Source organism: Temnothorax americanus, unplaced genomic scaffold (assembly GCF_048541705.1).
Source record: "Temnothorax americanus isolate GAGA-0224 unplaced genomic scaffold, ASM4854170v1 Scaffold112, whole genome shotgun sequence".
Classification (NCBI taxonomy): Eukaryota; Metazoa; Arthropoda; class Insecta; order Hymenoptera; family Formicidae; genus Temnothorax; species Temnothorax americanus.
The window spans coordinates 284,851-309,766 of NW_027509245.1; the positions used below are offsets into that span (position 1 = coordinate 284,851).

Below are 24,916 nucleotides of genomic sequence, written 5' to 3' on the forward strand. Positions count from 1 at the left end.
ATAACGGATGTCCAGGATGAGATACTCAGGCGCGTTCGAGAAGGCAGAAGGCGACGACGCCAATACACGCGCCCGCAAAGACTCGTGAACGTAGCAAGCCACACCACCATCCTCCCTGCCCTCCCTGTCGACACGTAACAAATAGTAGCCAGGGATTCGCACCAAGTCGTCGGAAATATGCGAGTGAAGCCAAGTCTCGAAAATAGAAATAATGTGAAAAAATTTAGATGATAAGAAGGCCTGAATAAACTCGAGATGGGCAAGAAGAGAGTTGGCATTGAGCTGAGCAATCGCGAGACAATCACGCAAAGCAGAAGGAACACAGCCCCCGTCGGTCATAAGTCACTGAAGCCCCGCAAGATCGGCCTCAACGGCAATCAAAACGGGAGAATGACCCCGGTCCTTACGGACAAAAATCTGGCCGTCCCTGCACCATACATGCCTGTAAGATAACCGCTTGGCTTCGACCCGAGTCCGGCGCAACAGATTATAGACATCAATAGGTAGGAGCTCGTTGACATAAACATGCCCGGTGACGTCTATAGAGAAAACCTCGCTGACAGTGAGTCGACGTTTACGGCGCATAACGGTGAAAATGTAGTCGCGAATCTCACACGACTTAAGCACAATGATAACCGATCGCCTCCCGTCCGCAGTGACGGCTCGAAGATCAGGGGCCGAAACTGAGCATGTCGCAACACCACGCACCGCCGACGCACCATCACCCCCCACGTCGCGAGTCTCAAGAACGTCCGAAGCCAGCTGAGATATATCAAGCGCACGAAGAACGCTGGTAACAAGGTCCATTGACGTGTCGGACAGAGAACAAGGAAACCCGGAGATAATGATGTCGGAAGCTCGCGAGACTCGAGACGAAGGAGACCGCGGAGCGGGACGAGAGCCACTCAGATCACTCTTCAATTCGCTCTTAAGTTTGTTCTTTAATTCGCCCTTTAAATCGCGCACTTCATTCGTGAGAGCAGCACAGTGCTGCTCCAACTCAGCTATGGGCTGAGTGTTGCGGTCGACACTTTTAGCTATTGAATTCAACTGGCTGAGTTTATCGTTGAGCTCACTGAATCGCGCATCGGACGACTCAACAAATGCAGAAAATTGCGCCTCGGACGACTCAGCAAATGCAGAGAATTGCGCTTCAGACGACTTCATCTGCTCAACCAGTTGGCGTAAGAGCGCATTCGTCGTGTCGCCAGTCACTGATTGCGGCAGAGTGCTAATAGCAGGAGCCGTAAAGTCCAAAAGCTCCGTGCACTCGACCTCCGGTGTAAGAGGGGCAGCAGATGAGGCAGCCAATGACATGATCGACTCGACACCGTCGACATCCGGCACCGGATGCAGCGAAGCCGCCAGATCTATACAGCACTGCTCAGCGTATTTATAGTTAGCGTACGCCTTAATGCAACCAGGATGGAAGAGTTTGGTGTGTGTGTGCACTCGCACACAACAGCAGCCGTCGCAACCGACTTCTTGCACCTAATGCACGCGCGCTGCATGGTCGATCAACTGACAGCAGCAGAGAGCAGAACCAGACAGCGGTCCAGTGGGTAACGGGTGGTGGTACGCCACAAGGCCCACAGATGTCGCCACACGCGCGAATCAAGGCAGCTCATGCACAAACTACAGCAATCCAGAAATCATGCAAAAGTGAGGTTAGAACCGGAAAAACTTCACTCAAGGATGTCCAGCCCGGAAGTTGCAAGGACAGAAGGATAGAATATATATTCTGCCAAGCAACAAGAAACCTGCTCGAGCCTGCAACAAGACAGCCCGGAGGCAGTTCACGGAAGCGAGAGAGATCAAAGAAAGCAGGAGCAAAGAAACAACGTGACGTGCAGTACTCACCGGGGAGAGAGAGAGAGAAAGAGAGAGAGTGAGAGAGAGAGAGAGAGAGAGTAAAGGGAAGAGAAGGAGAGAGAGGTAAGTAAGTTGTAAAGTAACATTTAAATTTATATTGTATACGTAATTTATTGACGTGAAAACAGCGACAGCGTGTTTGTCCGTAAATTTTTTATTTTTTATGATTAGAATTTTCGCACAAAACTCTTGTATGGTAGCGTAGCATAACGTAACGTGAATCAACGCACAGGACTCTCGTGTCGTAACGTAACGTAACGTAATGTAGATCAACGCAAAAGAAATGTATAACGCCGTAATCGATACGTTTCTTGTGCACTGACTCACTTTACGTTATGCTACGTTACTATACAAGAGTCTTGTGTGGAGGCTCTTAAGTTTTTTCAAAGTCAAAGAAGATAAATAAGAAATGAAGAAGAAGAAGAAGAAAAGAAGAAGGGTGGGAGGGAGAGAGAGAGAGAAAAAGAGGTATATATATATATATATATATATATATAAAGTCTTATAATAATATATTAATATATTATATACAGGGTGTTCGATATAAAAGTAACCACCCGAATAGGGGGGGTAGATTGGGTCAAACTGAAAAGAAAAGTCTCGTACTATTTTGCAAAATTCGCAATAGTTAAACGAGTTATTAAATAAAACGTCTGAGCGAATGCGCGCACAAGGAGCGATAGAGGCGGGCCTCGGCGGCTGGCTGGGCTGGCACGGTGCCCGGCGCGCGGCGAGCGGTGGGGGCCGAGAGACGAGCGGCGAGCGGGGCGCGGCGCGGCGCGGCGAACGTCGAGCGACAGATGTTATACACTGCGACGGAAAAGTATTAGAGCCAGCCCATACTAAACTTACGTAATTCCTTCGCGTAAACGGGATTTTCCTTCGCGTAAACGGGATTTTGTAGTAACTTAGAATAATTTACTCCGCGTAAACGAGTGAATTATCGTAAGTCACTACAGAAGTAACGCGCTCGCGTAAACGTAGTAACAGTAGGTAGCACACGTATTGGCTATTGCATAGGCATTGCCGTAACGTCTTACGCCTTAGATAATATTAATTAGTTTAGCTTGAATTATGTGTAATAAAAACATTTAATTTTAGTAAATTTAATTATTTTCCATGTCAAAGTTTACGAGGTTTACCACAAGCCTTACTTTAACTTTTGTTTATGTTATAATAACTTTAATGGTGCGTGTCCACCTGCGAGTAAAACTCTCGAGAGTAGCTCTCGAGATTGATTCTCGCAAATGGACATATTCCTAAAGAGTACCTATAACGGAGAATGAATCGCAGCTCTCGGCGAGCGAACTTTTCAAGACCTACTCGCAAATCGACACGACGTTATTTTACTCTCGGAGATCAGCTCGCCAAGCTCGAACGCTGTTCGTATTTTGAGAGCTACATGATGACACAAAGGAACTTGTTGAATAATGCGGAAATCATGAACCATTGTAGAATACTACTGTGACAGAAATAAATGTTTTTTTAATTTTTATGTTTTGCGAATAAAGTGCGAAAAATTCATAATTTAAAGAATTAGATAAGAATATTTTTAATACATTCTCTGCTTATTACATGGTCAATAATTAGTAACACTTTAGTTTTACATACTTTGCACGTTTTAGTTACAGCGTTGAAATTAAATACATTTTTACATCGCAAATTAAGTACATTAAAAAAAAAATTATTTAATATTTACATGTAAAAATCTAACATCAAGATATTTCGCAAACAGAAAACTAAATAATAATATCGCACTATGTATTCCACTTCACAATTTGTAAGTCTGTAGAATCTTTTAATTGTTGGGAATCTTCAATCTTAAGCTCTCTAATTTAGAGCAGATCCGACACTTGCGATCAATCCATTGCTTGACCCAGAAGGTCTTTTTGTTGTTATTTAACACCTTTTTTCTTTTTAAAATAATGCTAGCCACTATAGTAGCCGCAAGTCTCTTCGTTTACGAGACATTATAATGTCACCACTCTCAGAGATCGACTAAAAAAGTACGTAAGTGGACACAGTTTTGAGAGAACTGTCCGAAAGAATACTCTCTGGATTCTCACGAGATGCTCGCAAGAGTACAATGTTAGAAAAATTACTCTCAAATAGACAGTGTCAGAATAACTCTAGAGCTACTTTGGAGAGTTTTACTCGCAGGTGGACACGCGCCTTAAAACTCTCGAGAATATTTCTCGAGAGTTATTCTGACACTGTCCATTTGAGAATAATTTTTCTGACATTGTATTCTCGCGAGCATCTCGCGAGAATCCGAAGAGTATTTTTTCGGAGAGTTCTCTCAAAACCGTATCCACTTACGTATTTTTTTAGTTGATGTCTGAGAGTGGTGACATCATAATGTCGCGTAAACGAAAAAACTTGCGGCTGCTATAGTGACTAGCATTATTTTAAAAAGGAAAAGGGTGATCATGGCGCAGAAAGATATGCGCTGCTCTAACGAGCTGAAGATCCGAGTTCAAATCCGACCGAAAATTGTCCGCGGTTTTTATTTGATCGCCACCTCTCGGAAGGGTTAATGGCAACTCGCCGAGAGTGTATCTCTAAGAAAGCAGAAGGGAGGCCTCGGATTTTATACAGGCCGAACTTCAGGAGGCTATGGCTTGAACTTGAGCTATAGTGCCGTTGAAACAACAAAAAGACCTTCTGGGTCAAGCAATGGATTGATCGCAGGTGTACATTCGGTGCTGGATCTGCTTTAATTAGAGAGTTTGAGATTGAAGACTCCTAACAATAAAAAGTTTCTGCAGACTTACAAGTTGTGAAGTGTAATACATTGTGCGATATTATTATTTAGTTTTCAGTTTGCGAAATACCTTGATGTTAGATTTTTACATGTAAATATTAAATAATTTTTTTTTTTAATGTACTTAATTTGCGATGTAAAAATGTATTTAATTTCAACGCTGTAACTAAAACGTGCAAAGTATGTAAAACTAAAGTGTTACTAATTATTGACCATGTAATAAGCAGAGAATGTATTAAAAATATTCTTATCTAATTCTTTAAATTATGAATTTTTCGCACTTTATTCGCAAAACATAAAAATTAAAAAAACTTTTATTTCTGTCACAGTAGTATTCTACAATGGTTCATGATTTCCGCATTATTCAATAAGTTCCTTTGTGTCATCATGTAGCTCTCAAAATACGAACAGCGTTCGAGCTTGGCGAGCTGATCTCCGAGAGTAAAATAACGTCGTGTCGATTTGCGAGTAGGTCTTGAAAAGTTCGCTCGCCGAGAGCTGCGATTCATTCTCCGTTATAGGTACTTTTTAGGAATATGTCCATTTGCGAGAATCAATCTCGAGAGCTACTCTCGAGAGTTTTACTCGCAGGTGGACACGCACCATTAAAGTTATTATAACATAAACAATAGTTAAAGTAAGGCTTGTGGTAAACCTCGTAAACTTTGACATGTAAAATAATTAAATTTACTAAAATTAAATGTTTTTATTACACATAATTCAAGCTAAACTAATTAATATTATCTAAGGCGTAAGACGTTACGGCAATGCCTATGCAATAGCCAATACTTGTGCTACCTACTGTTACTACGTTTACGCGAGCGCGTTACTTCTGTAGTGACTTACGATAATTCACTCGTTTACGCGGAGTAAATTATTCTAAGTTACTACAAAATCCCGTTTACGCGAAGGAAAATCCCGTTTACGCGAAGGAATTACGTAAGTTTAGTATGGGCTGGCTCTAATACTTTTTCGTCGCAGTGTATAACATCTGTCGCTCGACGTTCGCCGCGCCGCGCCGCTCCCCGCTCGCCGCTCGTCTCTCGGCCCCCACCGCTCGCCGCACGCCGGGCACCGTGCCAGCCCAGCCAGCCGCCGAGGCCCGCCTCTATCGCTCCTTGTGCGCGCATTCGCTCAGACGTTTTATTTAATAACTCGTTAACTATTGCGAATTTTGCAAAATAGTACGAGACTTTTCTTTTCAGTTTGACCCAATCTACCCCCCCTATTCGGGTGGTTACTTTTATATCGAACACCCTGTATATTAGGTAATCTAATGTATACAATTTAATATATATTAGGATGAATTAAGATCTCTACGACAAACTCTGAGGAACGATAAATCTCGTAGAAAGGACCATATTCTGTGAAGAAACCCATGTTTTCTGACGTATTGTTTGGGAACTACACGATGTGTAAATTTATTTATTATTTTAAGTATATTTGCAGACAGTTTATAGAAGATGTTTAAAGTGTCTATCTTGAATTTAATTGCATTTTGCGTTACAGAATACAATTAAGTGAGGCAGACACTTTAAAAACATTTTCCGTAAACTGTTTGTAAGTATGTTTATTCAGTGCCATGCGATTATCGATATACAAGTAAGCAAAGTTTTATGCACAATTTTTTATCATGCACATTTTCGAGATTAATATTGAAATGCTTCTATAGGTGATTGGTGTGAAAAATCAACTCCAACTAACGCTTTCCGCGCATGTGAAGAAGATAGAGAAGGAAAAAATAGATAACAATCACGAATAAAAATAATTTATGTACATATTATATTGTGTGTAATATAGGACTTCCGTTTCCGGTTGGTTAGGTGTGAGTTGGCGATTTTTGCGAGCAAAAAGCGAAGTGCGAGTGCGAGAGATAGAGCGAGTGAGAGAGTGTAGCGAGTGAGAAGTGAAGCTTTTGCCCCCCCCCTCCCCCGCACCCACCCCGCCGGTAGGCAGCGTTGACCTCGCTTTACAACTTAAAGTACATGCTAAGTTGTAAAGCGAAATTATAAAGCACATACTTGGAGGGGTGCCCGGGCTTACATGCGTGAGCGTACGTGAACAGGAAGGCTTTTCTCCCCTGCATTCCTCCCCATGCATGTACTTTATAATTTCGCTTTACAACGTAAATAAAAAACTACATTATGTTAACAATAAGAACTTAATTTAGTAAACAAAATTTTAATTTTATTTGTTAACAGTCACAAAGTCCGGATTAAGCCACACCTAGGATTGACTAGTCAAAGTCCAAAGTGATTTTTCTTAGTTTCTAACTTTGACCAGCCGTATTAGTTATTCCTAGGATTGACTAGTCAAAAGCCGAAACGCAAAACTTATTTCGGGCTTTGACCAAGACGCTTGGTCGTTCCCCAGGATTGACTAGTCAATCCTAGAAATCCCCACGTTTCGGGCTTTGACTATAACATATATACCGTTAAATTTTTCTTAATATGTTGCAAAGCTAAATGGCGCGCGCGTAGCGCGCGCTTGTAATGTTCTAGTTATATGTAAAAAAAACATGTGTAAGACAGTTAGATATATTAGAAAAGTATGTACATACGATATACGTTATTTGATTCACAGTTTTTAACTTGCCTGTACATCACCTCGGACTCGTCGATCAAAGCGGTCGATTCAAGCTGATGTCATCTATGGATCGTCCGCGGTTGATTACAGTTGCAATCGGTAACTCATCTTCTATGTAAAAGTGGGAAAAAATGTATTTTGTCGCGGTTTTTTGCGTTTATCTCGTTTCCATTAATAGATAGAAATGTGCCGCCACTGACAAAGTTGTAGGGCTCGAAGAGACCTACAAAATGAGGGGTCAGTCGTTCAGATTCGTTAAAAATTGAGCCCAGGAAATCCTCTGGAAGTCGCGCTTTTAACGCGTGGCCGATTGTCGCCGATTATATATATACGTATACAGGGTGTTCTATTTTAATCGATTATCCCTAAAAACTTTTTTATTTGTGATTCTAGAAAGAAATGCTTCAGACGAAAATTGTTTGGTTTGAAAAAAGAAATTTTTACGTGAGTTATGTCGTAGATGTCATCGTTTTCAAGAAATTTCAAAGACGACTAATTTCTTAAATAAAACTTGATTTTTTTTTTAGATAAAAGTTATAGATATCGTCGAGACGTTTTCAAAATACTATAATAAAGCTCTTTTTCGTTAAAGATTAAAATATGAAATATCTCGTAAAGTATTCACTTTTTTATTACTTTACCTTGACACTTTTGTACATAAAATAATGAAAAAAAAAAAAAACGAACAATAAAATTAATTTAAACTTGGCGCTGCTAGACCTCGAAATTTAATAAAGTACCTACTAAAATTTTGATTAAATTTAATAAAGTATCAAATTTTTGATTAAATAAAAAAGCAATAAACATAATTTAGGAAAGTATGCGGTGGAAGTAAAAAAGCAACGCCAAGTTTTTTTACAAGAAAAAAATTTTTATTTTATTTTAATTAAATATTTTTATTTTGTATTGTTATCTTTTTTATTCTTTCTGATTAAAATAATTCTTTGTAATATTATCATTTTCATAAGGAGAATTAAAGCTTGGAATGGAAAGACCCTTGAATGAGAATACAAAGATACGTACCACTTGTTTTATTTTTTAAAAGTATTTGCACAACAAAATTATTTTTCAAAGCAATATAATATTCTCTTTGTAATTGGGGCAATTTAAAGATTTCACATCTTTTTTTGAAATACATATCACTTGGATTGAGTTATTAGGTAACGCAATTTTGTGAATTATTTTGTTAGAGAGAAATAAAGTTACTACCATTTAAGATTTTTGGATTTACAACATACATTGTGCGTGTACTTGGCGCCTTTCTTAACTTTTTTTGAAAAAGATTATTACAAGCAAGCTCGAGGACGGAAGAGGGTATACAATTTCACAATTAGTCCTTTTCAAGGCACATAGTTTGCACGATCACGATTGAGAATTGTCAAGACTTTTCACGCGAACCAAGGTTCCCCCCACCCCCCTGCTTGCGGGGGAAGGGCTACCGCTCCTCCCCCACTTACATGTGTACTGTCTATACACATATATCAGTATATTACGTATTTCTTTAGCACTGACACCAACTTGTAAATTTTTCCAACTTTTTTTGTTTATAACTTTTAAATAAGCAATGCGCGACCATTAAATTATAAGGAAAAGTTACTCAGGGTCATGTCCTTGACAACATATGTCAAAATCAAGGTCATCGGAGCTGGCTGTGTAAAGGAAAATATTTTCCGCGCACTATTACCCACTGCTCGCTATTCCCTTACTTTCCCCTGTCAATTAGCCGTTCTAGATGTGTCAATTTTTACCAAGTATTGAACGCGTGAAACGTCTTAATGATTATGTCACGTGCTTCTTACTGACCTGTGGAGTTGTGTGGACACAGCAGCAAAAGTAACACGAAGACCGGTGAAAGAAAACTATTCCTAGAGGCATGCCAAAGTACTGAGGCCATATTGTATCCTGAGAATAATCATTCATATATACTTCTCAATTGTCATCGATACCCACGGGTTTGTATTGTAATTCTTAAACACATTAATGAGTAATGTAGCACTTTGTCAAATGTCTTTACCATATCGTCAGTGTCTGTACCAAACATAGGAAAGGCGAGGAAAACTGATCCAGAAGATCATCTGTAATACATCATTCCATTGTTTTAATTATTAGATTACGCACACGCAGCATGCACGCTCGCACACATGTACGCATGGATACACACGCTTATATGTATACAAAAAAATATTTGCCAATAATTGCGAATTCACTAACACATCACACTCGGGTACATACTTATATGTATATAGGATGTCTATATGTTTATAACTCAAAATCTATTTGATCAATTAAAATTTATAAAATGTCGATACTGCTAAGTGAGCATCAAAATAGCGGTATGCCCAAGTCTCTTTACGATCCCGTTCTTGGGGGGGAGGGGAGAAAAGAAAGCTTTAAAGTTTTAAATGGAACCCTCTATAAGAAGTTGCATTTCTTAATTCTACGACAAATAAAAACAAATAACTTTTATACGAAATATTTTTTTTCTAAAATACTTCTATTAATAAAAACGAGCAATTCAAATTTCATCTTTATAAACATTTTCAGATAAATACGTCAAAGAAAATCAATCTACTTTGAATTATTCAATTTATTATAATAAATGCTTAAAATATCCACCATGACCTTGCAAACATTTAATACGCATAAATAAATATTTGCAAATTTATGGTAGATATTTTATGCATTTAATAAATTAAGTAACTCAATAAAGTACAGTATTGTTTTAAGGATGTTTTGGAAAGCTTGTTGAAAATGCTACAAAGTTGATGAAAATTTAATATTATACTATTCTGTATTCTCTTTCAAAGTTCGGGGCCTTTCGATTCACAATAAAAAGTTACTAATTTTTTAATATCCAAGTTTTGCTGTGACAACATTAAAAAATGCTACTAATATAATGATATTTTACACACAAGTAGATCATCAACCAACAAAAATATAACAACAAAAGGACCCCGCACTAAACGTTATAAAAATTGGCTTTGGCAAAAATAGCTGAATTTGAAATATGTTGTACTTTTTGGGCCACTGAACAAATATTTCTTTAGGCAAAATGTCAAAAAATAAACAGTTTCGTTGTTTCAACCTTTCAAATATATAAAATCGTATAAAATTAACCCTTAAAAACCTAAGGTCAGATCAGCAAAGATATCACTTTCGGATCAATGCGGTTACCATTAACTTTTAAAAAAAAAGGTAAAATGAGCGCCAAGTACACGCATAATAGTGTATATGTATTATGTTGTTACCCTGTTATGTTGTTACCTCGAAAAAAACAAAGTGGTAGTATTATACCTCCAAATAGCTTTATCCTGTACATACTGTTTATACAATGCGTAATATATTACAAAAAGGCGTGATATCCGCACAAAATTACCTTTTTTAAAAAAAGGTAAAAAAAGGCGCCAAGTACACGTATAGTAGTGTATATGTTGTTACGTAAAAAAAAAGAAAGTGGTAGTATTATACCTCGAAAAAACCTAAGTAACAAGTGGTAGATCTTTATATCTCGAAAAATCTCGAAAAAATCTAAGCAGTAGTATCTTTATTTCCGAAAAATTATAACCCAAGTGATACACGTCACAAAATTATGTTACCTTATCAAAAAGAAGAGTCGCGCTTCAAGTGATCTATTACAATTACAAAAAAGAAATGATATCTCTTTAAGTTAGAGCGCCAATTACAGAGAGAACATGTATATTGCCTCAAAAAATAATTGTTGCACTACATTGAAAAATCTTTACATTGTGTCAATTAGAAAAGAATGTATAATAACAATTTTATAAGATTAAAAAATTTTATTTAAATTTAACAAGGGAATACAAGATATTTAAATACAAAGTTATTTACATGTGTATTTTTTAATGGCCACAAAGAATTACAGAGGTAACAGTACAAAATAAAAATATTTTATTAAAATACATAAATTTTTCTTGTAAAAAAACTTGGCGCTGCTAGACCTCGAAATTTTAAATAAATAAATAAACTTATTCTATACTTAATTATAAGCCGCATTATCCGCCGTCCGCGTAGTCACGCACACCCATATCACTCGCTCCCACATCCACGCTGATAATCATTTAATATTACTCCCATTGTATTCTTCTATGAATTATTTTTATTTATTGTTGTCCTTATTTATTTAAAAGGTCTAGCAGCACCCCAAGTTTTTTTACAAGAAAAATTTATGTATTTTAATAAAATATTTTTATTTTGTACTGTTACCTCTGTAATTCTTTGTGGCCATTAAAAAATACACATGTAAATAACTTTGTATTTAAATATCTTGTATTCCCTTGTTAAATTTAAATAAAATTTTTTAATCTTATAAAATTGTTATTATACCTTCTTTTCTAATTGACACAATGTAAAGATTTTTCAATGTAGTGCAACAATTATTTTTTGAGGCAATATACATGTTCTCTCTGTAATTGGCGCTCTAATTTAAAGAGATATCATTTCTTTTTTGTAATTGTAATAGATCACTTGAAGCGCGACTCTTCTGTTTGATAAGGTAACATAATTTTGTGACGTGTATCACTTGGGTTATAATTTTTCGGAAATAAAGATACTACTGCTTAGATTTTTTCGAGATTTTTCGAGATATAAAGATCTACCACTTGTTACTTAGGTTTTTTCGAGGTATAATACTACCACTTTCTTTTTTTTTAAGTAACAACATATACACTACTATACGTGTACTTGGCGCCTTTTTTTACTTTTTTTTAAAAAAGGTAATTTTGTGCGGATATCACGCCTTTTTGTAGTATATTACGCATTGTATAAACAGTATGTACAGGATAAAGTTATTTGGAGGTATAATACTACCACTTTGTTTTTTTCGAGGTAACAACATAACAGGGTAACAACATAATACATATACACTATTATGCGTGTACTTGGCGCTCATTTTACCTTTTTTTTAAAAAGGTTATTTTGTACGGATATCACGCCTTTTTGTAGTGTAACGCATCTTAATCTTATAAACAATATATCTTATAATCTCATAAACCGTATATAATACAAGGTATGAAGCTAAAAGTGTTACAAACTATTATTTCTAAAGAAAACAACAATTTAATATTTTGCTCAGTTTTTTAAAAATAATAATCTGTAACCCTTTTAGTTGTACACCTTGTATATATTTTTCAATTTCAACATAAAACATAATCGCAATAAAGCATGATTAATGTTAATAAGTCGTTAACTGTAAAATTCTTTATTTATTTTTATTTGCGTGTCTTACTGAATGTTGTTCGCAATTGTATATGTACCTATATCTTCAGGTATCGATATTTTTGATAATTATTTTTACGTCAGACATAATTTTAATTCATCCAATTTTTATTATGACTAAACATAATTTTTGTCCAATTTTTATTATGTCTAGACATAATTTTAATTCAGCGATTTTTATTATGTCATGATAATTTTAATTCTGCCGCTAGAGAAATTTTAAGTCGATTTTTATGAATCAAGCTTGAATTCAATGTTTAGGTGTCCCAGGTTGCCGATGACGAGGTCCACATAGCGCGCTCTATAGTTTTTGGTGTCCAGGTGTATTAATACCTTGAATTCGATGGCCACGTGTTCCAAGTTGCCGATGACGAGGTCCACATAGTGCGCTTCGTAGTTTTCGGTGTCTACATGTATTAATACCTCGAATTCGATATCTACGTGTCCTACATTGGGTGCGTTCAGCCGATACTTTGCTAGCTTAGCAATCGTGAGCAGTCGCTCGTTTCGGCTCGTTTCCTCTTTTTTGACTTACTGGATTAAAAAGAGAGGAAACGAGCAAAAACGAGCAACTGCTCACGATTGCTAGGCTAGCAGAGTATCGGCTGAACGCACATATTCAGATTTAAAGTTATTAATACACCTAGACACCAAAAACTATGAAGCGCACTATGTGGACCTCGTCATCAGCAACCTGGGACACCTAGAAATCAATTTCAAGGTATTAATACACGTAGACACCGAAAACTACGGAGCGCAATATGTGGACCTTGTCATCGGCAACCTGGGACACCTAAACATTGAATTCAACATATTATTACACCTGGACACCGAAAACTACGAAGCGCACTATGTGGACCTTGTCATCGGCAACCTGGGACACCTAGACATCGAATTCAACGTACGATTACACCTGGACACTGAAAACTATGAAGCGCATTATCTGGATCTTGTCATCGGCAACCTGGAATACGTGAACATCGAATTCAAGGTATTAATACACGTAGACACCGAAAACTACGGAGCGCACTGTGTGGACCTCGTCATCGGCAACCTGGGACACGTAGACATCGAATTCAAGGTATTAATACACGTAGACACCGAAAACTACGGAGCGCACTATGTGGACCTTGTCATCGGCAACCTGGGATACGTGAACATCGAATTGAAGGTATTAATACGCGTAGACACCGAAAACTACGGAGCACACTGTGTGGACCTCGTCATCGGCAACCTGGGACTCGTAGACATCGAATTCAACGTATTATTACACCTGGACACCGAAATCTATGAAGCGCATTATCTGGATCTTGTCATCGGCAACCTGGGATACGTGAACATCGAATTGAAGGTATTAATACGCGTAGACACCGAAAACTACGGAGCGCACTGTGTGGACCTCGTCATCGGCAACCCGGGACACGTAGACATCGCATTCAACGTATTATTACACCTGGACACCGAAAACTACGAAGCGCACTATGTGGACCTCGTCATCGGCAACCTGGGACACGTGAACATCAAATTCGAGGTATTATTACACCTAGACACCGAAAACTACAGAGCGCGATATCTGGACCTCGTCATCGGCAACCTGGGACACGTGGACACCGAAAACTACGGAGCGCACTATGTGGACCTTGTCATCGGCAACCTGGGACACCTAGACATCGCATTCAACGTACGATTACACCTGGACACCGAAAACTATGAAGCGCATTATCTGGATCCCGTCATCGGCAACCTGGGACACGCGGACATCGAATTCAAGATATTAATACACGTAGACACCAAAAACTACGGAGCGCACTATGTGGACCTCGTCATCGGCAACCTGGGACTCGTAGACATCGAATTCAACGTATTATTACACCTAGACACCGAAAACTACAGAGCGCGATATCTGGACCTCGTCATCGGCAACCTCTGGGACACGTGGACACCGAAAACTACGGAGCGCACTATGTGGACCTTGTCATCGGCAACCTGGGACACCTAGACATCGCATTCAACGTACGATTACACCTGGACACCGAAAACTATGAAGCGCATTATCTGGATCCCGTCATCGGCAACCTGGGACACGTGGACATCGAATTCAAGATATTAATACACGTAGACACCAAAAACTACGGAGCGCACTATGTGGACCTCGTCATCGGCAACCTGGGACTCGTAGACATCGAATTTAACGTATTATTACACCTGGACACCGAAATCTATGAAGCGCATTATCTGGATCCCGTCATCGGCAACCTGGGACACGTGGACATCGAATTCAAGATATTAATACACGTAGACACCAAAAACTACGGAGCGCACTATGTGGACCTCGTCATCGGCAACCTGGGACACGTAGACATCGAATTCAATGTATTATTACACCTGGACACCGAAAACTATAAAGCGCACTATTTGGACCTCGTCATCGGCAACCTGAGATACATAGACATCAAATTCAAGCTTGATTCATAAGAATCGACTTAAAAATTCCCTAGCGGCACTTTCTGCCAAGCGTAGAGAACCTTCTTTTCCGTTGACTCAATATTTATTATATATATACCTAATTTACCTAAATAGAAATCTTCCTCCTGACCGATAAGTCTATCGACCTAATTTCGAAATACGCGCGCGATATCGAAACTGGCGATACCTGCGCCGCCAGCGTCGAAAAAGTGAAAAGGACATTTCTCTGATAATCCTAATAATATTGAATGAGAGCGTTAGGAGTATCTTAAAAATAAATTTTCACATTTGGACATTGCGTCGCAATATCTCCGCTCGTACGGCACGTAGCGGAATATTATGAGAGAAACCCCCCCCCCCCCTAATTGGACCCCAAGCTATCGATCAAGCCTACTTAGAACTTGATCCGTTCACTCGTTATCGAGATCTCAACATCTCGGGTACTCGCAACCCGTCGCGTCGCGTAAAAGAGTCACGGTCGGTCTCGCTCCGCGTGTACTTGGCGCGAGACACTACCGTGTCTCTTGATAAGGGAACAATATGAATTTTTAGTAAACAAAATAATTAAAAAATAATTTATTTATGATAGTATTGTTTAAACAATTCAAAAACGTCATTGTTTACAAGAACTGATTGCTAATTTGAATTCTGTGGGAAAAATCATGACGGAAATGTATAGCGTTTTCCTATATATAACGCATTATCTGCTCATAAAAAAGCCGTGTAAGAGATTTTATTGTTGGCGCTTTTTCGCGATGCTGATTGGTTCTCTCATTGCGCTGACTTTGTGAGCATTTAATTGTCATCGTATATTTTGACAGTTTTATGTGTATCAAGAGGTTAATAATGTAATAGTAATAGTATAATGTTAAAGCTAAATAGCGCGCGCAAAGCACGTGTCTGATGTGATGTCTAGTTTGTTGTAAAATTAGCAATAAACAAATGGCTGATAGTGAAACCTATTTTAGTAGCCTGACCCTTATGTTATGAAAAAACAAGTACTGTTATATTGGAATCTGACATGGAGGTGGGGCTTATCCAAATATGGCGCAGAACGGCTAACACTTTCTCATATAAAGGGTCACTTTCTTCATTTTTAATGCATTTTTCCAAGCTTTGAAATAAATTGCCAAATAAATGTTTGACATGTATGAAGCACTGATTTTGGGATTAGGAAAGCAATAAAATCGAACATTTAAAGTTTTTGGAGCTTAATTTTCACAACTGCAAACTGAATAATTAATTTTGCTCGTAGATATTCAACGCGGAGAATAAAATTCAACATCCATAATAATAAAAATACAACGCAAAGCTGGTAGGACCGCACGCCAAGCCTGTACATATGTACATACAATGCCATGAGATCTGTAAGCCCTGAGTGCTTTCACTTTCGACCACCAGATGTCATAGCGACGAATGTCAGATCTCAATAGATCTATTAATATTGAGTGTTTATCTTTGGTATGCCTATTATAGCCTTGAAATGGTTCTCGTCGTACGACAGGTACACCAAGAAATTGAAACATTCAATATCAATGTATCTGCGTATAACAGTACTTGTTTTTTTTTTCCTTATAACATAAGGGTCAGACTAGGAAGGGGAGACCGGGGCTAACTCGACACTATTTTTTCAAAGGCAATTTTTAATATTTAATTAAAATTTTTAAGCAAATTTTTTTTTAATGGTATATATTTAAAGAGTGTTCCTTCAGGTACAAAATTGATTCAGAAAGTTTTGCTGTACGTCGCTTTGTTTTGCCGCCAGGAAAGAAAAAATGACGCGAAGACAAATTTTCGAATTGAAAAATGCCGGGGCAAACTCGATACCCCGCCGAGGCAAACTCAACACTTTGTCTGATCGACACAATTTGATCTGGAACTTATTTTTTATTGTCTGAAAATGAAAATACATTGTTTATTGTGTATATATTTAAAAAGTACAAAAATTTGGAATAAAGCTATTAAAAATAATGAGAACAAAAATTGTTGAACTTTCAATTATCTTTATCTAAACTCATGTCTGAAAAACAATTAATGCAGGTAAACTCGTGATCGGACGTGCGCATACATTTGTCATGAGCCATACAACTGCATGACAAGCATCGTTTGTTACTGGGAGCCGACGAAACGGCGTGGTGTTGACTTTGCCCCCGGACGTCGTTTTTCACTTTTGTCACTTCAAAAACATGAAAATTTTGAAAATATTTAAAAACGATTATCAGTTTCATATAGAGCATCAAATTTCCCATGAAAATCACTTACATATAGTTTTGCAAGAGTAAAGCTCGATGAAAGAGTAGAAATTTTCGAGAAATCAGAAAAATTATTTTTACCATCAAAAACGCTTATGTCGCGCTAAAAATTACATTATAACTCAGAATGTCATCAAATCCCGTTGATAATACTAGCACATAAAGACGCATTTACAGTAGGAAAGGCAAGTTTCTACAATAGATTTAAATTAGCAAAAAGTCAGTGTCAAGTTTGCCCCGATGTCGAGTTAGCACCGGTCTCCCCTACTGGAATAGGTTTCATACTATCAGCCATTTGTTTACTGCTCATTTTTCAACAAATAATGCGTTATGTAGAAAACGCTATATACATTTCCGTCACGATTTTTCCCACAGAATTCAAATTAGCAATCAGTTCTTGTAAACAACAACGGTTTTAAATTGTTTAAACAATACTGTTATAAACAAATTATTTTTTTTTGTTCACTAAAAATTTATGTTGTTTCCTTGGTCCTTAATGGTAACCGCATTGATCCGAAAATGATAGCTTTGCTGGTTTGATCTCAAGCTTTTAAGGGTTGATTAATTACAATTTTATATATTTGAACCGTTTGAACGACGAAACTGTAGATTTTTTGACATTTTGTCTGAGGGAATATTTGTTCAATTACCCAAAAAATACAACATATTTTAAATTCAGTCATTTTCGCCGGAGCCCATTTTCATGATGTTTAGTGAGAGGTCCTTTAAAACATTTTACAAAATTTTTTTTTTATTTAAAAAAAATAGTAATAACAGTTATTTACAGTCACTAATTGTAAGTCAACGTTTTTTACATTCTATTACATTTGCCTATTATTATTCCCATTCTATTATATTACATTTATTAACTATAATTTATGTACATATATTTTTTGTCCTTGGATCCCTGGAGAATTTATATATATCGGTGTTTTTAATATTTCGTGCATACTTTTGATTGAAACGGTGTCTCCAGAACATCCTTAATTCCCTTTGTGTTATTACTATAATCGGTCGAGTAGATTTCGAGTTACAAAGGTTTATGTGAACTATCCTGTATATACAGGGTGGGGCATTTAAAGTATTACAAGCTGTTATCTCTAAAAGTATACATCACCCCAAGTTTGAAACGTTTTTTATTTGCCTAATATTTTTTAAGATATTCAAGAAAAACTTTGATAATTTTTTCAATATTTAGCTTAATGATTTATCTCGATAATTGCACCATATTTGCGAGTGGGCCCATACAAGTCCATCTGAGAAGAAAATTATAAAGAGGGAGAAAATATTCTGAGCGTATAGATGTGCGGTTATAATAGTTGACATCTCGTCACTAGATGTCATGTTGAAAGCCCGATGTTGAAAGCCAATATCATATATAATTTGAAATGTAAAATTATACACTCTCACATCTCTTCAATCACGATAATATCATTATATGGTATGCTTTATGATTTTTTTGAATAATGCAGTATCACATATTTTTTATTATATTCACATTATATCTGATAACGATTTAGAGTTTGTTAATCAAGCAATAATAAAGCCACTATTTTTTACGGCAATCAATATACTCACCGACTTAGTCGATTGTAATGTTGATAAATTCACACAAGCGAGAATTTACACTACACGAGTAAATAACTACTTAATCACTTAATGTCGATTCAAACCGCAAACATGATATTACAACCCAAAATCGATCCACACGAGTATTGTCAGTTACAAGAAAAATTAATTATAAATAGGTAACTATTAATCACAGAGATTTATTTCTGTTTGAACAAGCATACTTTGAAAAATAGAAGAATCTGCTAGCGGCAAAAATGCACTGTAGTAACGAAATATCGATGTGACGAGAACATAAACTAGTCATTTAAGAACTATATTATAGTTCAGAAAGATTATACAATGTTGTGTAATAATTTGTCAAAAACATATTACTTTATATATAATATAAATAAATACATATATATTGCTTTATATAATTTAAATAAAGCATAAGTATATGTTAAGTACATAATAAAATAAACAGAAAATAATATTTATATCACCAATACATATTTTATTTTTACGATATCCCCTTCTAATTTTTTACATACCTAGCATAACTAAATTTTTATTTAAATATATATCCACGCTCGCGCACGCACACAAATATTTTATTATATAACTAAAAAAATAATATCTCCGATAGTTTAAGAACGCTATCATATACAGAGATCGATCTAATCTATTTGTATGTACACAAGCAGTTTCAATCAATGGTCGTGTTCAGCAGACCAAGCCGCTCAGTAGCAGTCGAACGTGATTTGGCTCTTACTTTTAGAACCAACCAATTAACGCAGAGTGAACATATGACGAACTCAACAGTTATGCAACAGTTGTGTCTGGTGAACGCGCCCAATGTAGACTGTAGTATAAAATAGCCGATAATACATCCAGCACAGATAATTAGTGTAACAAAATATAGACGACACAGGCAATAGATGTCCCTCACTCTTATAATACATCAAATCAAAGCTAATTGACTCTACATTATTGCCATTAATTAATTATTTAAAATCGTTTTCGCTTTAACAAAAATAGAAAATTAAATAGTATTTTATTCGACTGTTATATTATATTTATATTTGACATACACTGAGAAAAATCTCTCAGAAAAATTTAACACAATATTGCAGACCTTATTTTGTCAGATAAGTAACTTGAAATTGTAATGTAATAGAAAATATGAAATACACCGATTAACTACAATTTTATAGCAAATTTATTTTGTCACATGCAAACACAAAAACTGTGATTCTATAAAACAAACGCGCGAATAAATTTTATTAACAAAAAATAAAATATTTTTGTGCAGCGTTTTGGATAATTATAGTACATTAAAAGTAACTAGTTATACACTGGTTATGAAATTGTGCTATAAAATTCAGATAAAATTTATTGCGTTATTGTAGTGCTCTATAAAATAATATTATTAATATTTAAAACAGCTAACATTAATTTGTAGTAATGTTTTGTTCATTTTATCATATATTTTATAGTCACTGTGAATACAATTTGTTCACTTTACTTTAAATACAAAAAATAAGCTATTTTACAATAATTGTTGATATGTTTTCTACTATTTGTCATAACATGGCGTCGCTACCGCCTATCTGCAGAATAGTCGTAAAGAAAATCCGCGGCGCTTCGCAAGGTTCGCGCGTCACAGTCAGTCACCGTGACCATTACGTACTCGCGCTTTTTTGCCTACTCAATGGTTTTCTGGCTTTAAACCGAGTTTTAGCCAGCAAGTGCCTTTCAAATTGTGATTTGCTCTCTACTGTATTTGTTGAGAAGGACAATTACATCCGATCATAACACACGGCACTCTGAGTGTCCGCCATTTCCAGGTTTGTCTCCGTATCTTATCAGATATCATGTGAAGATTTATGCAGATTTCAAGCAACGTGCTTTCTCCTTTGTCAAAGCCTCTCCACGGATATATATACTCAGCTCGTTGTGCGTGGTTATGTGCGCAGACTGTGTACAGGTACTGATTACCTAGTGACTATTTTGATATTTTATTGTGATTATCCACAATGGATTCTTTTGTAATAAACACATTAAAAGAATGGGGACTAGAAGAATTGATTCCAACATTTGCAGGTAAATTCTAAAATAAAACAATAAAATAAGATTGACACGCGATATTATTTTTAGGTTATAACTTTTGAACAAAAACACCGTGAATCTAAAATGACTTCAAACGTTTCGTGTAATTTCAAAAATATTGCATACACATTGGCAGTGAAAGCGCAACTAAAATTGTGTCATCAATTATTGTCCAGTTCAACTTCTAATATGATGTTTGGAAAAATGGAGGCATTAAATTTTGATTTATATATTAAATATTTCTCAAATCTCGATAGTGGGGTAAATTATATCAAGTAAAATGGGTCAACATAAATGGTACAAAATACACTTTTGACACAATTTTGACATTAAACTGTTCGGAAAATATGCCTCTTTTTGGTGCCATTAAATACATTGTTTTGTTTTCTGAAGTGGAAATATACTTTATATGTAATATTCTTAAGTCTACGGCATTTGATAACCATACTCATGCATATGAAATTGCATGTTCAACAATAAATGAAACAGAATCTTTATTCGTTAAGAAATATTCAGAACTGCACGATTACGTACCTTGTTTGTTAAGTAAAACTTCAAATAAATATTTAATTTGTACGAGGTGGGCCTTATAATAGGTACTTATCTACATATATTTTGATATGTAAGTCTGTTATATGCAATTTTATACGTTTATTTTATATGTTGTATTTATACAAATGATTTTTTTATTTATATATATGTATAAGGTTATCAAAGTTTGTGTAATTTGCAAAACTTTTGCGTAAGCATTTATATCTAAATATATTTTGTTTATCAAAAATATGTATTTTATTATATTTCCTCACACACATTCCATAGTACAAATTGTAAAAATATTCTCTACAATTAGCAAGCAATCGATATTTTATTTTGTTACAATAGTTTTATATTATAATTTCTTTGTAAAATTTTGTTCTATAGATTGTAATAAAATGCTCTACAAAGTTGAGTTAAATATTGCTATAAGTTGTTTTTATAATTTACATACATGCTTATAAGTACTTACTACAATTTGTTGTGCAAAGTTATATTAAATTTGTTAGATTTTTTAAATCAACCGCTACTATATTTGCACAACAAATGCAATAAAATGCAACAAAATTATTTAAAATTACAACATTTTTTAGGTTTTATTGATATTGTAATATTTTACAGTCTTAAGCAGTTTGTCAATTGATTTCAGACAATCTGAGAATAATTTTTTAGAACAATTTTTTAGACTTATTTACTACAATTTATCCCTGTCCCTATTTGTACTATTATTTGTACAAGAGATCTTCACAATTGTACTATCTGATGCTACATTTTTTTCTGCGTGTACGTATGTTGACATTTTCGGACTTGATTATAAAATGTTTATATTATTATTTAAATTATTTATTAATCTGTATTATTGCTTGTAAATTCTAATAATCCTCAAGTATTCATTATGAAAGAAAATTCCAAGTCGCGAGTCATCTCTAATTTTATTAATTTCAGATTGACAAATGAGAGAATTATTAATATTTATTTAAGGTGATTTTCGCCGAAATGTTTTTATATCCCATGTCTCGATAAACGAGAACAATCAACAAATAAAAATTCGCGACACGCATGTAAAACAGCATGGAGACGCTAGAAAGTAGAACAGAGTATTATAGAATCAGAACCGCGCCCATGCGCTCGGAAAAGGATAGTGAGATGGTCAATAGCGGCGCTTCCAACGTTAAACGCCGGTTTTCTTTAACAGATTGAGAAACCTGCACTGCACGAATATCTAACAAAATATCAAATAAATATCTCCAAATAAGTATCTCCTGACTTATCTAAATGTCTCATGACATCCGCATTTCAGGCAATCGTAATATCGTTATTATCTCCGCGTCGAATAAAAAATAAATTGTTAAAATTAAATTATATATAGTGTTAAAATAACATTATTTGTTGGTTTGGAAAGTAATCTGTAACCTTGTTGCATTATAATTATTGATCGTTTTAATACACTTCATATATTAGAAGAACAATAATGTTATTTCAGTGTTACATGATATTTATATAAAATAGGCTTTTTCATACTAGCACATAACAATAACATGAATGATTATCAGTATTAATTCTTAGCTATCAATAACATATCTGAACCTCAAAAATCTGTCGTTCCTTCAATTTATCTCCGCGTGCGTGAAATCTACTAATTTCTATGAGATTTGTAAATACAATCGTCAAAATTTGTTTACATTTATTAACAAGATTTCTGAGAATTCTTGTTTGGAATTGTGCGAAATATGTATAAATATATAAGTATCTCGGTGATTAAAATTAAGTAAAAATAGAAAAGAATTTGATGTTACCTTTTTGAAAAACATGAAAACAATTCATATATTACAGTTTGCTCGATTGCATATATACATGTTAAATTGAATGGCTAATAACATTGAAATTGTGTCATGATGGTAATGCAGCAATAGAATGCAAAACTATCGATTCCTTTTAAAATTAAAAAAATATAATCTGAATATCTGAGTGTAATGTATACACTATAAATATAAAAAGCAAAAATAGAAAAAAAGCTATATAAAAAACAAAAAGAAAGAAAAGAGAAAAGCACGTTAAAATGATCTTATATTAGTCATGAATAATTAGTCATAAAACGTAAATGAAAAATTAAAACTAAGAAAAAAATATAAAAGAAAAATTGAGAACTCTAAAGAAAAGACGAAATAAACATGATTTGTAATTAATTCAAAAACTGAAGTGTGGAAAATTGACTCCAGAAATTATCTGATGCGTCAAACTTATCGCGAAATGTATAACGAATCACACTAATATCAAACTTTTATCATCTATTCAGTTCACTAAACTTACATCATAAATGTATATCGTTTGTGTAAACATGAATTTTATAACTCACTTGTTTAAAAAATATCACTATCTCAAAAGTTGCATTTATTCAAGAAGAGTTTTATACGTAAAAAGAATAAACTCTTTTTTGCACAGCACAGTTTGCATCTTTTAGTCTCTCTTCAAAAATTAATCTCGACCTTTTCTCACAAGAATCTCTGTGATCTCGCCTCACATTATAGCTCGAGTCAATAAACCCATATAATCAAAATTATCACACCCTTTATGATACTCCGCAATAATTATAAGAAAGCAGAAAAGACTGGAGATATTTCACAATAGGGAAATAATTTTGCATATTTCTGAAAAATTTTTATCAACATTTTACCGCGTCTAAAATATCTAAATTATCGAATTTTGCAAGTAAATATTTAAAGAACAAGACTAAAAAATAGAAATAAAAATCATAAAAAATTGAAACATGCCTAAATAATGAATAACGGAATAACTCTGGCTCCTTGCGTTTTAAATCGCAAACACGACGTATCAGAATCCGAAAATAACGCGTGCATGCTTTTTAAACTTATTCAAATAAAATTTAACAAAATCACGTTTATTCGTATACTTCGTACATTCTCCAAAAGTCGACGCGTCCACTGCAAAAATTATCTCGACTTACTTTCATCTCGCTCAAAATAGGCCTCTCTCTTACCAAAGAAACTCACCCCGTCGCCGAAGCTTTTCTTTCTTTTTCTCTATCTCTCTCGAGATGTATTTGCACCGTTCGCACGATATTCGCACTCTTATGCGATTGTCACGATTCCCGACACGCCTACTGGTCACAAGAGCGCGACGAACACGGGATGTGCGCGGCTCGTAGTAACGTGGCTCGACGCCCTCGACGGCTATCGCGGTAGTGAATGCGACCCCACATATCAAATGTGACGCTCGGTAGAGGGTCGACGACGCATCGGGCGGTGGCGGCAATAGCGGTGGCAACGGGCAACGGCGGCAGCGGCGGCGGTAGCGACGGCAGTGGCGACGACGGTAACGAAGCCGACGACGATGGCGGATGGCGGTGGCAGCGGTGGCAGCAGCGGCGGCGGCAATGACGGCAATAAATGGTGACGATATCTCATATGAGCTCTTAATTATGGATACATATATATCGTGAAGCGACAATAAACTTTAATATACGTTACCCTTGACAAGAGAGAGAAGCCATTCGATCCTTCGAATATATATACGAAAATGTATACGC

At 35.7% G+C, this 24,916-nt stretch overlaps 1 protein-coding gene across 12 annotated transcripts in view; it reads right to left on the reverse strand.

Annotated features, from left to right (window-relative positions):
• The window catches only part of LOC143908712 (dorsal-ventral patterning tolloid-like protein 1), a 297,226-nt gene extending 272,575 nt beyond the window's left edge, over nucleotides 1-24,651 (reverse strand). For 9 of the 12 annotated variants that reach the window (XR_013260222.1, XR_013260221.1, XR_013260219.1 and 6 more), the window contains exons 1-3: nucleotides 24,381-24,523; nucleotides 9,237-9,297; nucleotides 9,026-9,124 (exon numbers count right to left, since the gene is read on the reverse strand). Coding sequence is in view for 6 of the 12 variants with exons in the window: in XM_077426472.1 (XP_077282598.1) it covers nucleotides 9,026-9,116 (91 nt within the window). In the remaining 6 variants the exon portion in view is untranslated. Of the gene's footprint in view, nucleotides 1-9,025; nucleotides 9,125-9,236; nucleotides 9,298-24,367 lie in introns of all 12 variants that reach the window. The other 3 variants (XR_013260224.1, XR_013260223.1, XR_013260220.1) reach the window with 2 other exon arrangements.
• Between the last annotated feature and the right edge of the window lie 265 nt (nucleotides 24,652-24,916).